This window comes from Sarcophilus harrisii, chromosome 1, assembly GCF_902635505.1.
Source record: "Sarcophilus harrisii chromosome 1, mSarHar1.11, whole genome shotgun sequence".
Taxonomy (NCBI): domain Eukaryota; kingdom Metazoa; phylum Chordata; class Mammalia; order Dasyuromorphia; family Dasyuridae; genus Sarcophilus; species Sarcophilus harrisii.
The window spans coordinates 661036594-661050704 of NC_045426.1; the positions used below are offsets into that span (position 1 = coordinate 661036594).

The 14111-nt window shown below is 34.7% G+C and overlaps 1 protein-coding gene across 2 annotated transcripts in view; it reads left to right on the forward strand.

Moving 5' to 3' along the window:
- The first annotated feature begins 729 nt into the window (after window positions 1-729).
- The window catches only part of NWD1 (NACHT and WD repeat domain containing 1), a 75767-nt gene continuing 62385 nt past the window's right edge, over window positions 730-14111 (forward strand). For both annotated transcript variants that reach the window (XM_012542394.3, XM_031947974.1), the window contains exons 1-3: window positions 730-865; window positions 8004-8120; window positions 11819-12152. In XM_012542394.3, coding sequence (XP_012397848.3) covers window positions 782-865; window positions 8004-8120; window positions 11819-12152 — 535 coding nt within the window. In that variant the 5' untranslated portion in view covers window positions 730-781. The remainder of the gene's footprint in view (window positions 866-8003; window positions 8121-11818; window positions 12153-14111) is intronic.

The following is a 14111-nucleotide window of genomic DNA, read 5'->3' on the forward strand; positions in this document are numbered from 1 at the left end:
ATTTATTTCTACCTCCATCTTTTCATTAGGTCTTCTCCATCAATCTATGAGTAAGTTTGCAAGCAGGGATGTTTAGTAAACATTTAACAAGCAGCTTTCTGAGAAAAATGTATGCCATACACACTTTTAAGTTTAAGTTGAATTTTTTTCCCATTGCTTTCTGAAGTCTAGAAATCAACAAAACAATAACTAAAATCCTGATTTGTAGTATTTGCTGATTTCTGAGTATAAATGCATGCCTTGAAAATTTAATAATTGGCTTTCATGAGCCAGTTTGAGTTGGCTCTAGCACATCGCTACTTGCTAGGGGACTATGATTATGATTAAGATCTTGTCAGGAATTATATCATCACAGATGACAGAAAGGAAGTTCAGAGAGGGTAAGCTACTTGCCCAAGTGTGAGTATCAGAACCAGGAATCCAATTTGATTTTAAATTCAGTGTTCTCCCACCTCACCAGGCACTCTCTGCCACCAGACCCCGCCTTCCACAGATTCTGGCTCCCCTGCTAGCCAGGGCAGACTGGGGACTCTGATTTACCTGGTAGGAGAATGTGGATGATTTAGCACAAATCAAGGAACTGAAACCCCAAACATACTTTTTGCTGACAAGAAATGAATAGGATCAATTTTCAGAAAGAACTTCTAGTTTTAAAATACCCAGTAAGGAGAGAAAGGGCGGTTGCTCCTGTCCCCAAGAAGGTGTCCTAGAGTAGATTAATTTCCATATGAATTTTCTCTGATTTACTTCAGACTAAATGGACTGCTGATATCTTTCAGATATGGATGCTGAGAGAGAGGCTCTGCTGGGAGCTGCATACCCTGAAGTACAGACCTTTTGTCAGAAGCATGGCTTAATGTTGGAGGTAATGTCTCCTTTTAGAGTTCTGTGCTAGGGACTAGCTCCTTGTGGGCAAACTGAGCAATCTTGGAGATCAGAAGTTCTTTGAAAATCATCAGTTCTATCACTTACTTTTAGGTAACAGAATGGCTTTGTGTTGCTGGGGCCTAGGTCAAAAGTTAAACCTGATAATGAAGACTCACTTTTGTATGGCCTTTACAATTTTCATATTTTTGGATCCTCTAAAAGAGGATTTTGGAATTATTCTCTACTGCCTACATTAAGAATTATCATTCCTAGAAATAGATTCTAGAGAATGTTAGAAGGTGTAAGAAATAAGAAAAAGGTTAGAAGGAAAACAACATTTCTTAGAAAAGGTCATTACATATTAATATCATGGAGATTAAAAAAATGGATGAGTTAGGAGGCAGGAGATTCAGATAACACATTCTTATTTAAGGTGGGAAAGGAAAAGGCTAATCAAATAAGTAAATACAAGAATTTTGGGACTAAGCAGCAGTAACTGGAGAGGACCAAGTTTAGATTTGGATAACCAAAACAAATGACAATGACCAAGTGCTGATTTAAAAGAGATGGTAAATTTATAGTATACATATATATATTTAGACACACACATACACACTCACATAAGTAGTCAGTGGAAGAAAATGCAAACTTAACAATTATAATCATAAATGTGAATGGATTAAATTTCACAATAAAAAGAAAAAAAATAAAGGAATGGATAAAAAAATTCAGCAATTTGATGCACACAAGAAACACATTTAAATCCTATAATCACCTGCAGAATGAAAAGTGAGCACTGAAACAAAATCTTACTCTTTAAGGAATTCTAAAAAAAGGATCATGATCTTGTTGAGGTTCAAAAGGAAATCCCAAGACCAGGATTATGAGGTGTCTCAAAAGAATTTGCAAGCTTGAACCCAACTCCAAGTCAAGGAGCAGTTTATTGTAATTGTAATGCCAATTGAAGTGGGCTAAGTTCCAAAAGGATGTAGCAAAAAATCAGGAGAAAGAAGATAAATTACAGGACAAAATTAGAGACCAGAGCTTCATGTTACTTATTTGCTAATTTTATGGCTTACAGATAGGTTTGAGTGGTCTATTCACTATTATCTCAAATACTTGGTTATTACTGACCAGCACATTATCTTTTGACAATCAGCAATGTTTGTAGTACTATCCTAAGATCAGAAGACTTTAGAATCATTGACAGATTTTTAGAACAATAGCACTCTAAGGTCAGAGGGCCTCAGGATCACTGCTGTATCTTCTCTAAAGTCTAGGGGAAGAAATATATATTATTATATTTCTAAGGCCAGAAGACTTTAGAGTCACTGACAGATAGATTGTTAGAACACCAGCATTCTAAGATCAGGGCACCTCAGGATCACTGCTATATTTCCCCTAGATGCTGTACCCCATCAATATCAGGTAAAGAAACAACAAAATTTGAAAAGTCAAGAAAAACTAATGAAGAAATTACATTATGCCCAAAGGTACCACAGATCATGAAAAATTAATTACTAAATTTATATGTACCAAGTGTCATAGTTACTAAATTCTTTTTTAAAAAGTTAAGTGATTTTAAAGAAGACTTTTACCATCACAAAATGTAAATTTTAATATTTCTTTTTTAAAACTAGATAAAGGTAACAAAAGATAAGGAAAATATAGAGCTGAGCAAATTATTGCATAAGTTGAATTTGAGTGACCTATGGAAAATTCTGAATGAGACTTAATATTTACAGAATATATTTATGAAAATTGGTTGTGTGATAGAGCATAAGAATATAATAAAAATGTAAAAAGGCTAATATTTATAATATGATTTATGGAACATAAAACAATAAAATTGGTATTGAATAAAGGAAATACAATAACAATATAGACCTAAATAGAGACTAAATGATGGAATCCTGAAAAATTATTGGATCAAAGAACAAATTATAGAAATAATGAATGATTATGTTAAAGATAATAACAATGAAACAACATACCAAACTTTTGGCATGCAGGTAAAGAAGTCTCAGAGGAAAACTTTTATATTTAGAAACTTATATTTAGAAACATAACAAAATGGAAAAAAGAGAGCAGTGAGTATTCAATTGGAAAGCCTAGAAAATAAACAAATTAGCAACCTTAGAATAAATATAACATAAGAAATCTTGGAAATCAGAGAAGAAATAAAGAAGTTAAAAATACTGACTACATATTTTCATCTTTTTTGCTTTTTCTTTCTCAGGGTTTTTTTCCCTTTTGGTCTGATTTTTCTTGCACAACATAATAAATATGGAACCATTTTTGACCAATATCAGATCACTTGCTGTCTCCGGAAGGGGAGAGATAAAGAGGAAGGGAGAAGAATTTGATGAAACTATCTTTACATGTATTTGGAAAGATGAAATGCTATTGAGAAAAAATAATACTGACTATAGAACTGATAAAACTGAGAGCTTTTTTTTAAAAGATTAAAAAAAAGATAAAATGCAGATCAATCTGATCAAGGAAAAATTCTAGAACATTAAATTAATACATAAATATAATACATAACATAAAATAAAAAATGTACAAGGTGAATTCATAAGAAAGAGGAAATAAAACTTACTATGCCCAATTATGTGCTGAAAAACAGTATCCAAAAGATATGATGAGATTCTATAAAATATAACATCCAAAGTGGTAGTATTACATATGGAAAAAGCAATGGCCCTAGAATTAGAGGATCTGAGTTTAGTTTTCATCCCCAATATTTGTTATCTGTGTGTTTTTGGGCAAATCACTTGATCTTAGTGCCTTTTATCTGTAAAAAGATAGACTAGATGACTTTTGAGGGCCATTGAGATTTATTATGTTAAAAAAAAATCTTTAATAAGCCAATCTCAGAAAAACTATCAAATAAATGAATTGCCAAAATAAAATATAATAAAAAAATCTGGGCTATTTGATTTACAAATGAATTTTATTAAGAGGTTGATAATATTTAGACTAAAAAGGGTATGCTCAAAAATAAATAAATCTCTCCTTTTTATGAGGTAAATATAATCCCAACAACCAAACAAATGAAAAACAAAACAGAATAAAAATTAGGCCAAACTAACAAATGAATATTAATGCAAATTTTTAAGGTAAAATCCTTGGGAAGAGACTACAGAAATATATGCAGAAAACAACTCACTGTGACTGATCAAGTTAGATTCATAGAAGGGATTAAGAATGGTTTAACATTAGAAAAATAATGATCATAATTAATCATAAAAACATCAAAAACATTAAAAATCATGATTACTTCCATAGATGCAGAAAGAAAAACCTTTGACAAAAGTTTATGTAAAAAACCCAAAAAACATAGGTACAGAACTTTCTTTAATGCAATCAAAATCATATACTTAGAAACAAGAGCCAGCATTATTTATAACAGAGAAATACTAGAAATGTTCCCACTATAAAGAAAAGTAAATCAAGGATGTCCTTTCTCTTCATGATTATTTGATATGATTCTAGAAAGTCTAGAAACAATAAGAAAAGAGTACAAAATCGAAGGGACAAATATTGGCAACAAGGAGACAAAATCATCCCTACTTCTAGATGACATAGTATTATATTTAGAAATCTCCAGCGACAGCTAGGTGGTGAAGTGAATAGAGTACCAGCTCTGAAGTCAGGAGGACCTGAGTTCAAATATAACTTCAATCACTTAACACTTAACACTTGGGCAAGTCACTTAACTCCAATTGCTTCAACAAAAAACAAAAAACAACCAAAAAAAGAAATCTCTAAAAGATCATTGGAGAAACTGAGATAATTAATAGCTATAGCAGGAATATAGGACAGAAAATAACTTCCCCAAACCGTTACCATTTTTATAAGTACTAACAAAAGAGAGAGACAGAGACAGAGAAAGAAGTAGATGCTTTCCCCACCTTTGACACCTACTTGTGGTTCAATCATTTAACTTCTGAGACCTTTAGAAAACTCTCTGAAGTTTCAGAGAAGATGCTGACGTGCATTGGTAGAAGGAATTTCCTCCTCTGGTTGTTCCCTGTAACAATAAATTCATAGGTCCAGTCTACCCCTATTCCCACTAACAGTAACAACAGCCAAAAACTTCAGGTAAATATGGAAATGCCAATCAAAATAATAATGAACTACATAAAATATATGGAATTAAAACACACATGGATTTATATAAAGATTACTCCAAATAAAGTGAAACATAGTTGCAGAGATAGCAACTATAGTTGTGAAAAGAATAAAATCACAATATTACCTAAATTAATTTATAAATGTTATGCTGTACATATCAAACTACTGAGAGAATACTTCTTAGAAGTAGACAAAATAACAAAATTCATTTGAAAGAACAAAGAGATTTTAGACTCAAGAAATATAAAGAGGAAAAGTACAAGCAAAGGGCATAGTATTACTAGATGTTACACTACAGTATTTTATAGAACAGTATTCATCAAATTATTTTATATCAATTTTAAAAATCCAGGAAAATAGGTCAAAATCCATAATACCATAAACCCTAGTCCAAAAATTATTGGGAAAATACTAGGTTTTTAAAAATACTCTTTCATTGACAGAACATATGCATGGGTAATTTTTTACAACATTATCCCTTGCACTCACTTCTGTTCTGACTTTTCCCTTTCCTCCCTCCACTACCTCCTCTAGATGGCAGGCAGTCTTATACATATTAAATATGTTACAATATATCTTAGATACAATATATGTGTGCAGAACCGAATAGTTCTCTTGTTGCACAAGAAGAATTGGATTCAGAAGGTAAAAATAACCTGAGAAGAAAAACAAAAATGCAAACAATTCACACTCATTTCCCAGTGTTTTTCTCTTTGGGTGTAGCTGATTCTGTCCATCATTGATCAATTGGAACTGAATTAGATCTTCTCTTTGTCTAAGATATCCACTTCCATCAGAATACATCCTTACATAGTATTGTTGCTGAAGTATATAATGATCTCCTGGTTCTGCTCATTTCACTCAGCTTCAGTTCATATTAAGTCTTTCCAAGCCTCTCTGTATTCATCCTTCTGGTCATTTCTTACAGAACAATAATATTCCATAACATTCATATACTACAATTTACAAAACCATTCTCCAATTAATGGGCATCCAAAAATATTAGTTTTTAAAAAGGAACTTCTGGGTAAAATTAGAAACCAGTTAGGATCAGATCAACATTTTATATTACATTCCACAAATGATCAGAACATGAGCATATTATCTGAATATTAAAAGTTCATATAAAAAAAATAAAACAGATCAGAAGAGGGTAAAATCAAGTCTCTTTGGCAACTATAACTAAGTGGTGACTTCTTAATCAGAAAAAAGACAACAGATTAGAAAAGAAAATACATTATTTTGACTACATAAAATTAAAAGGAAAGAATAAGATCAGTGAAGACAGAATTAAAAGACAAATGGTAAAGTGAAAAATCATAAATGGCAAAACTCTAATGCTCCAGTTATGCAGAAAATTGACACAAATATATGATACCAAGAGCTATTTTCTAATAGACAAGTGGTTCAAGATATGGAATTTTAAAAAGAAAACTTGTAAATAATAAATAACCACATGAAAATGCTCCAAAATATAAGAGAAATGAACATTAAAACAACTATATGGTCTCATTTTATGCAAACTTGTAAAAGTGACAAAATGTGAGAATAGTCAGTTTCTGAGGGATTGTGGGGAAATAATCCCTCTAATTTACTGTTGATAGAGCTGTGAAGTAGTTCAACTATTTTGCATTTAAATGTAAAATTATGAAAGAAAAATGACTATATGTTCTTACAATTTAACTTAGCAATTGAATCCTAAATATTTTGTAATTAGGTGGCACAGGGGATGGATTACTGACTCTAGAGTCCAAAGGCTTTGAATTCAAATCTAATCTCAGACTTTTACTAGCTGTGTGATCCTGGGCAAGTCTTGCAACCATGTTTGCCTTAGTTCCTCATCTGTAAAAAGGAACTGGAGAAGGAAATGACACATGCCAAGAAAACCTCAAAAGGAGTCGTAGAGAGTTGGACACAAGTCAACATCAACCACAACCTAAATATGTACTACCTCAAAGAAGTCAAAAACCAAAACAAAGGTCCAAAACATAATAAAATATGTATAATGGTACTTTTTATGGCAGTAAAGAGTTTAAAACAAAATACAGTAAAGCATTAATTTTTGCAAAGCATTTTCTAATTACTATGTTATTGATTTTCTCAATGACTCTGAGGTAGGTACAGATATTATCTTGAAGTTTTAATGATGCTTTTTTTAATACCATGTAGAGAGCTGAAACTATTGAGTCGATGCACTGAGGTTAGGACTGTCGAGCACTTAAGGCTAACTACCAATTGGACAATATTCTAAAGGCATATGCTTGGAAAATGGTCCTTTTCACTATCTGTGCTGGCTCAATAATTGGTGCATACAGAGGATTGTAGGAGGGACTAGGGACTGGAGTAAGACTAGCCAGAGTCACTCTTTAGCCATAGACGAGGGAGAAGGCAGTTGCAGAGATTCTGCTTCCATCCTGTCCAACCCTGCGTCTAAGACCAAGAATAAAGACTAAGGACTTTTGTTTATCCTAACTCCAGCTGATTCTGAGGTGTCTGGGGTGCTAGTGTGGTCATCACAATACCACACTCACTTTCTCTACTCCAAAGAATGCTCTTTTGTATTTAAGAAAAATAATTCAGCAAAACTAATTATTACTGAATTCAACTCTCACCTGAGAGTATATGAAAAAATTTTTTCATTCTATCTCTCATCGTTCTACCAAGAAAGAGTTGTCCTATCAAACTGAGATTCGTCTTTGTAATTGAATTTAGATGCCTTTGAGTGTTAACTATAGATATTATTATTCTTCACAGTGCTCTCCTGATTTTGTGGTCAGATTTCTTATAATACCATGCTGCTTCTAGAATTCTAAGGAGCTAAGACATGGAATCCATTCCATAATTTATAACTTCCATTAAGTTACATTTTGACATACTGAGGGTCCATTAATCAAAATAGGCTTATGGGATAGTATCCCCCTTCTGTAATTTGGATTCACAGACTTCTCTACAGCTGGCCTTTTCCCAACTCATTATGTGATTATTGTCTTACCCAGGTGGTAGATCTGAGGTGGGGTCTCCCTACTTTGGAGGCTGTGGATCACACAACCACTGACCTGTGCTTGGAGGAGATCGCAGTGTGTCAGAAACTCTCCGCAGGACCCACTTTTATAGTAAGCAATCAATAAATCAAGAGGAATCCATTAATCGCCTGCTATATGCCAGGCATTGTGCTGGGTGCTGGGGAATGCAAAGACAAAAGGGAAAATAGCCTTTGCCCTCAATGAGCTTATAATTGAGCAGGAAAGGAATAACATGAATATAGCTTTATACAATTTATGTTATGTAAAAAGGCACAAGAACAGAATAGTTTAGTACTACTATCTTCTGCTGCAGAGTTCATTAGGTCTGGTTGACTCATCACAATTATGGTCAGCCACCTCCCATCTTTGTCTAGGGTCCATTCTGGAGGTCAAGGAACTGGCTAGGGAGAGATTGCTGTCAGTAGTCCCAGCTAAGAAGTGGGGACAAAACTAAAATGAGAAAGGATAAAGCCATTTGAAAAGAAGAATACATAGATAGGTAAATAGGTAAGTAGGTAAATAGAGTAAAGCATTAAGTACTTATTATGTGGTAGGTACTATGTATACAAGTACAAGCAAGCAATACAATTTGGGACAATTCCTATCCCAAAGAATCTAATACATTAAGGGGAACTGGAAAGAGAGGAGAGAAACAGAGACATGGATTGAAGAAGGCCTTAAAGTAATGTGGAGTTTGGTTCTGGGAAAGAAAAAACAAAAAGTTTGCATTTTAGAGCTCACTTATCAGTATGACAGGGGTGTTGAAGAACCCAGACTTCCATACTTTCCCCCTTGCTATTGTTTATCCACACTTTAATGGACATTCCTGAATTTGACACACTTTGGCCAAAGTGGCTGGATCATCTTGCTTGCCCACAGGTAGCCCTAACTGATCAATCTATTCGTTCAGAAATGTTTATTATGCAAAGACTTTGTGATGGAAGCTGTGGAGGGGAATAAAAAGGAACAAGACTTTTCCTAGCTTCAAAGATGGGAAGCCTTGAACTGAAAGAGAACCTCAGGACAATGATTTAAGTTTCTCTTTCTTTTTTTTTTTTTTTTTTTTTTAGGGTGAAATATACATTCTTTATTGAATTGAAGCCCTTCACCAGTTCCTGCCTACCTTTCCAAATTTCACATTATTCCTCTTTGCTCATTCTACATTATAGTCAAACTGTCTAACCAACTATTCTTCAAATTCAGAACTCCATTTCCTACCTACTTGACTTTACACAGAATATGTTCTGTGCCTAAAATGTTCTTCCTCTTCACCCTAATCACTGCAATTCTTAGCTCATTTTATTTTCTAAGAAAAGCTTTTTATCTTCAAAATATATGCACAAATAGTTTTCAACATTCACCCTTGCAAAACCCTTGTTCCATTTTTTTCTTTCTTCTTTTCCTTTACTCCCTCCCCTAGATGGCAAGTAATCCAAAATAGGTTAAATATGTGCAATTCTTCTATACATATTTCTACATTTACAGGATTTAAGTTTTGACCCTGCCATGTATTAACTGTGTAACTGGGCAAATAGTTTATTCTCTATGGGCTATGGTCTTTCCATTTATAAAATGGGCACATAGAATGGTTTCATGGCCTTATCATGAAAAAGCATAATGTACTATGGAAGTAGGAGTATTAATAGTATAGATGTTAAGGCATTCATCATGAAATATTTCATTATATTTAGTTAATCTCATGATTTGGTCTCATGAATGTAAAAAAGGTCAGATGGCAAACCCAACAGTATCTTTTTCTCTTACTTCATTCTGTGCTTTTGTCTTTCCATGTCCATCAGTCCTGCAGAAAGCATTTACGCAATGGACTGGAAGTTTTCCCTCTAGTTCTTTTAATGCCAGTGGATATCAATGTAATTATTGGGTACAGCCATGAAAGGGATTTTTTTTTTAAAACCCACAATACAAATGTAGGGTATTATCATTAAGGCATTTATTTAGTAGTGAATGTATGCAACATGCCTAATTCCAAATCAACACTGTATTGAATCACACAAAGGTGACTTTTTCCCCCTAAATCTGATTTGTTTAAATTGTCTGCAATCCATGTCATTTTTTTCTGCTTATCTTCATGTATTTTTTTCTTTCAAAGATCACATTTTGAGGTGAGGGTAGGTAGGTAGTGTCATATTTTGGGCCAGCTTATCTTTAGACAAGGACTGTAATTTAAATAAATTACTGAGAATACATAGGAAGAGCTCATATATATGATGTTAATGCCCAGTCTATAGGGAAGACTTAAAACATGAGGGATTTAGGAGGCTTTGCAAGGAAATTAGAAATGACTCTTAATATTCTTTTCTTTCCTGACTTCTCACTTGCCCTCATCCTCTACTGACAAACCTTTAGGCCAGACCTTACCTCACTCCTTTATTTGGAGTGATCCTATCCTTCCTTTATAAGATAAAGAAAGAAACTCGGTGAAATGAGCATTGACTTTGGGTTTAAAAGATCTGGCTTTGAATCCCACTTCTAATACTGGCTGCATGACTTTAGGCAAATCACTTTCTCAGACTTCAGTTTCTTTATTTATGTAAAATAAAAGGGTTGAAGTAGGTAGCCTCTGGAGTCTTTTCCAGTTTTGGAATTATGATTCCATGATAAATAAATAAATAAATGATAAATAAAATATGATTCCATGATACATTCCATGACAAATCTCAATGTCCTTTGCAAGGCTGAAGAATCTTGAGTGACTTTCCATGAAAATTCAAATTGACCTCTAAGTCTTTAGGGAACCATCTCTCTAGTAAATAAGTCATTAGGCTGTTGTAGAAATCCACATTTTCCCCAATGGTTTCTCCATTAGAGGGTTTGGGGCCTTTAGGGGAAAAAAGCAATCAGAATGTCTTTCAAAACACATGTTGTGGATCAAGCAGACTTGGTTTTATGTTTTGGGTTTTTTTTTAATTCTTTTTAAAAACTGTTTAAAGCTTTGTGTAGCTATAATGAAATAGTTAGCCAGTGACCCAGAGTGTCACAACTTGAAGGGACCTTGGAAATGTCAGAGCTGGGAGGATTGGAGAACCCAGAATTTCAGGAATCTTAGAAATGAAAATGTTAGAGCAGAGAGGGCATCTAGAACACAGAATGTTAGATCTGGGAGGAGCCTCAGAAAGGAACTGAGAATGGGAAGGAATTGAAAGCATAGAAGATCAGAACCTAAAGGCACATTAGAACATAGAACTCTAAAATGAGGGAAACAGAAAGCATAAGATGTTGGAGAGTAGGAAGAACTCTTTGAATTGAATTCCTTAATTTTAGAAATGAGAAACTTCAGGCCCAGGTCAAATCTCTCTCTCAAGGTCACACAAAAAGTTAGTAGCTTTGGCTTGGGAATTAGAAGATGCAGGATCTTTATTCTTGTAGGATGCTGGGGAAAAAATACCTTCCCTTCTATGGGGCCCATTTCCTTATCTGTAAATTGAGGGGTTTAGATAACTACTTCCCTCTTATTTCTGATGTTCTCTATTCCAAGAGCCTTCCTAGCTCCATCACCCCAGGCACACTAATTCTCAATTATTACTCATGTGATGTATCCTCAATTGATGAAATCTGGCTTATGAAAAAAACATTACTTTAGCTCCAGAGTCTGTCCTTAGTTCCCTCTCAGATTCCTAAAGCTGAAACCTTTGAGGCAGGAGGTCCCATTGGCCTAAGGTGGGAGGGTAATACTTCTGGGTAGAGACCCCTGAGATCTCAGTCCTTGTTATAAGTCCTATCCCAATTATTGCATATACGACAGTGTCTCTCTACACCCTCTGCGGCAGGCACTCGTGGGGGATCAATATGGACATTGCCCTATTCCCCGACTGATCGAAGAGAAGGAGTTCCAGGCCTTGTGTGCCCAGCTCACAAAAAACCCGAACAGCTTGACCCTCCTGGCCCAGTGGTTCTGGAAGGATGAGAATGCCGTCCCTCCTGTCTACATCTTGCAGCCCATCACTACACACTTGCCCCAGTACCAGAAGCAGCATCATGTGGACTATGCAGCCTGGAAGAAGGCAGAAAGCAGCTTGGCCACGGCCCTGAGATCAGCAGCCCAGGAGGCGGAGAGGCAAGGCTTAATCAGCAGGGAGCAGAAGCATCGATATCACAAATCAGGTGCAGAGATGGACTATAGTGTTTCCTCTGAAACTAATAACAGTTCCATTTCTATAGCATTTTAGAGTTTACAGACTACTTTCCTCATAACCATTATTGTGAGGAAAGTAATATGAAGGTTATTACCTTTATTTTGATTCTTTTTTTTTTTTTGGCTGAGGCAAGTGGGGTTAAGTGACTTACCAGGGTCACACAGCTAGGAAATGTTAGATGTCTAAGGCCACAGATTTGAACTCAGGTCCTCCTGACTTCAGGGCTGGTGCTCTATCCACTGTGCCACCTAGTTACCCCTATTGCTCTTATTTTACAGATGAGAAAACTGACTTTCAGTCAAGTGACTAGTTTAAGGTCATGCATCCAGTTGGGAAAGGATTCCAAGTCCTGCATTTTTTTCTAAAAGTACTACCTAGATCTCTAATTATTAGGGAAAGGAAAAGGAAATAATTTAGATACATCCTGTTGGCCCCTGAATTGTTTTTTTTTTTAATTCCATAATATATTTTTCTTTTTTTCTGTATTTATTTATTTAAAGCTCAAATGCAAAATAAGAAAAAACAAAATGGAAAAAGAACCCCCCCCCAAAAAAAACACCATTTTTATGTACCTAGCAGAACACTGGGGGGGGATTCAAAATAAGTAACAATAAATTTCCATTTCAAGAAAACATTTATAATAATAGAAGACATTGTATTCATAATTGTCCGTCTTTTATTTTGTTATAGGTTTTTTTTTGTTGTGTTCTCTGCTGTGCACTTTTTACTTTATTCTTTTTTCCCCCTTTCCTCCCTCTGCTTTCCCCAAGCAGGCTGTAGTTAAGCATGGATAAATTTATGCATATATGCCACTTGCTATCTTAATCAAGAAAAGTAAAATATTCACTGTAATGGAATGGGAAGAGATTGGATCTGGGAACATGAAGATCTGGGTTAAAGTTTTAGTAATGATATTTTCTAGTTGTGTGGACTAGTCTCATTTTCATCCTCTATAAAATGGGGATAATTATATTTTATCTGGTTATTGTGAAAAAAGTGATTTATAATTACTAACATGTCATTAAGGTTTTTGCTACTTAGAAAAGATCTCTAATTTCATTAGTTCTGGTACTTTTTTATTTATACAGATCATCACCTTGGTAAATAGTTTTTCAGGAATTTCTATGGCCAAGACCCATTCTTCTTCTAGTAGCCAAACTTTCAATGGCAATGCTTTCCCCATTTAAATAGACTGGTCCTTAGATAACAGGTTCACAATCAGGGGACTCTTCAGAGAATATTATTAAGTGGTCTAGAGAAAAAAAAGAATGGGATTTAGAACCAGGTGTCCCAGTTTAGAATCCTGGCTTAAGTGGAATGTGATCATTGTCTTTTAATATCTGAAGGATTGTCATGAGGAAAACAGGTTTTTTGTTTTGTTTTTCTCTAGATATGGGGTAAAGGAGAACTAGGATTAATGAGTAAAAGTTATAGGGAAATAGATTTTGGTCATTTCTATAAAAGGAAGGATGTTCTAATTACCAGAGCTATCCAAAAATGGAATGCACTCCCTTGAGATGTAGTAAGCTCTCTGTCACTGGAGGTGTTCAAGCAGAGAATGGATAATAATAGGTAACACATATATACTATTATACAAAGAGCTATTCTCCCAATATCCCTGAAAGGTACATATTATTATTCTCTCACTTTGCAGATGAAAAAACTGAAGCTTAGGGTAATGAGATGCTTTGTTCAGTTAGTAAGAGGTCAACAAGGTCAGTAAATGAGAAAACCTGGACTTTCCCCCAGATATTATGTCTCCAGATGACTTTGCCTGTTTTGAGACAAGATGAGCATTTATCTAGGATACCAGAGAGAGAAGGGATTCCTATATTAGGCAGGGTCTTGGATTTGATGATCTTGGAGAGCTCTTCTAGCTCCTTCCTTCCTCTGTTCCTCCCCTCTCCTCTCTCTTTTCTTCACTTCC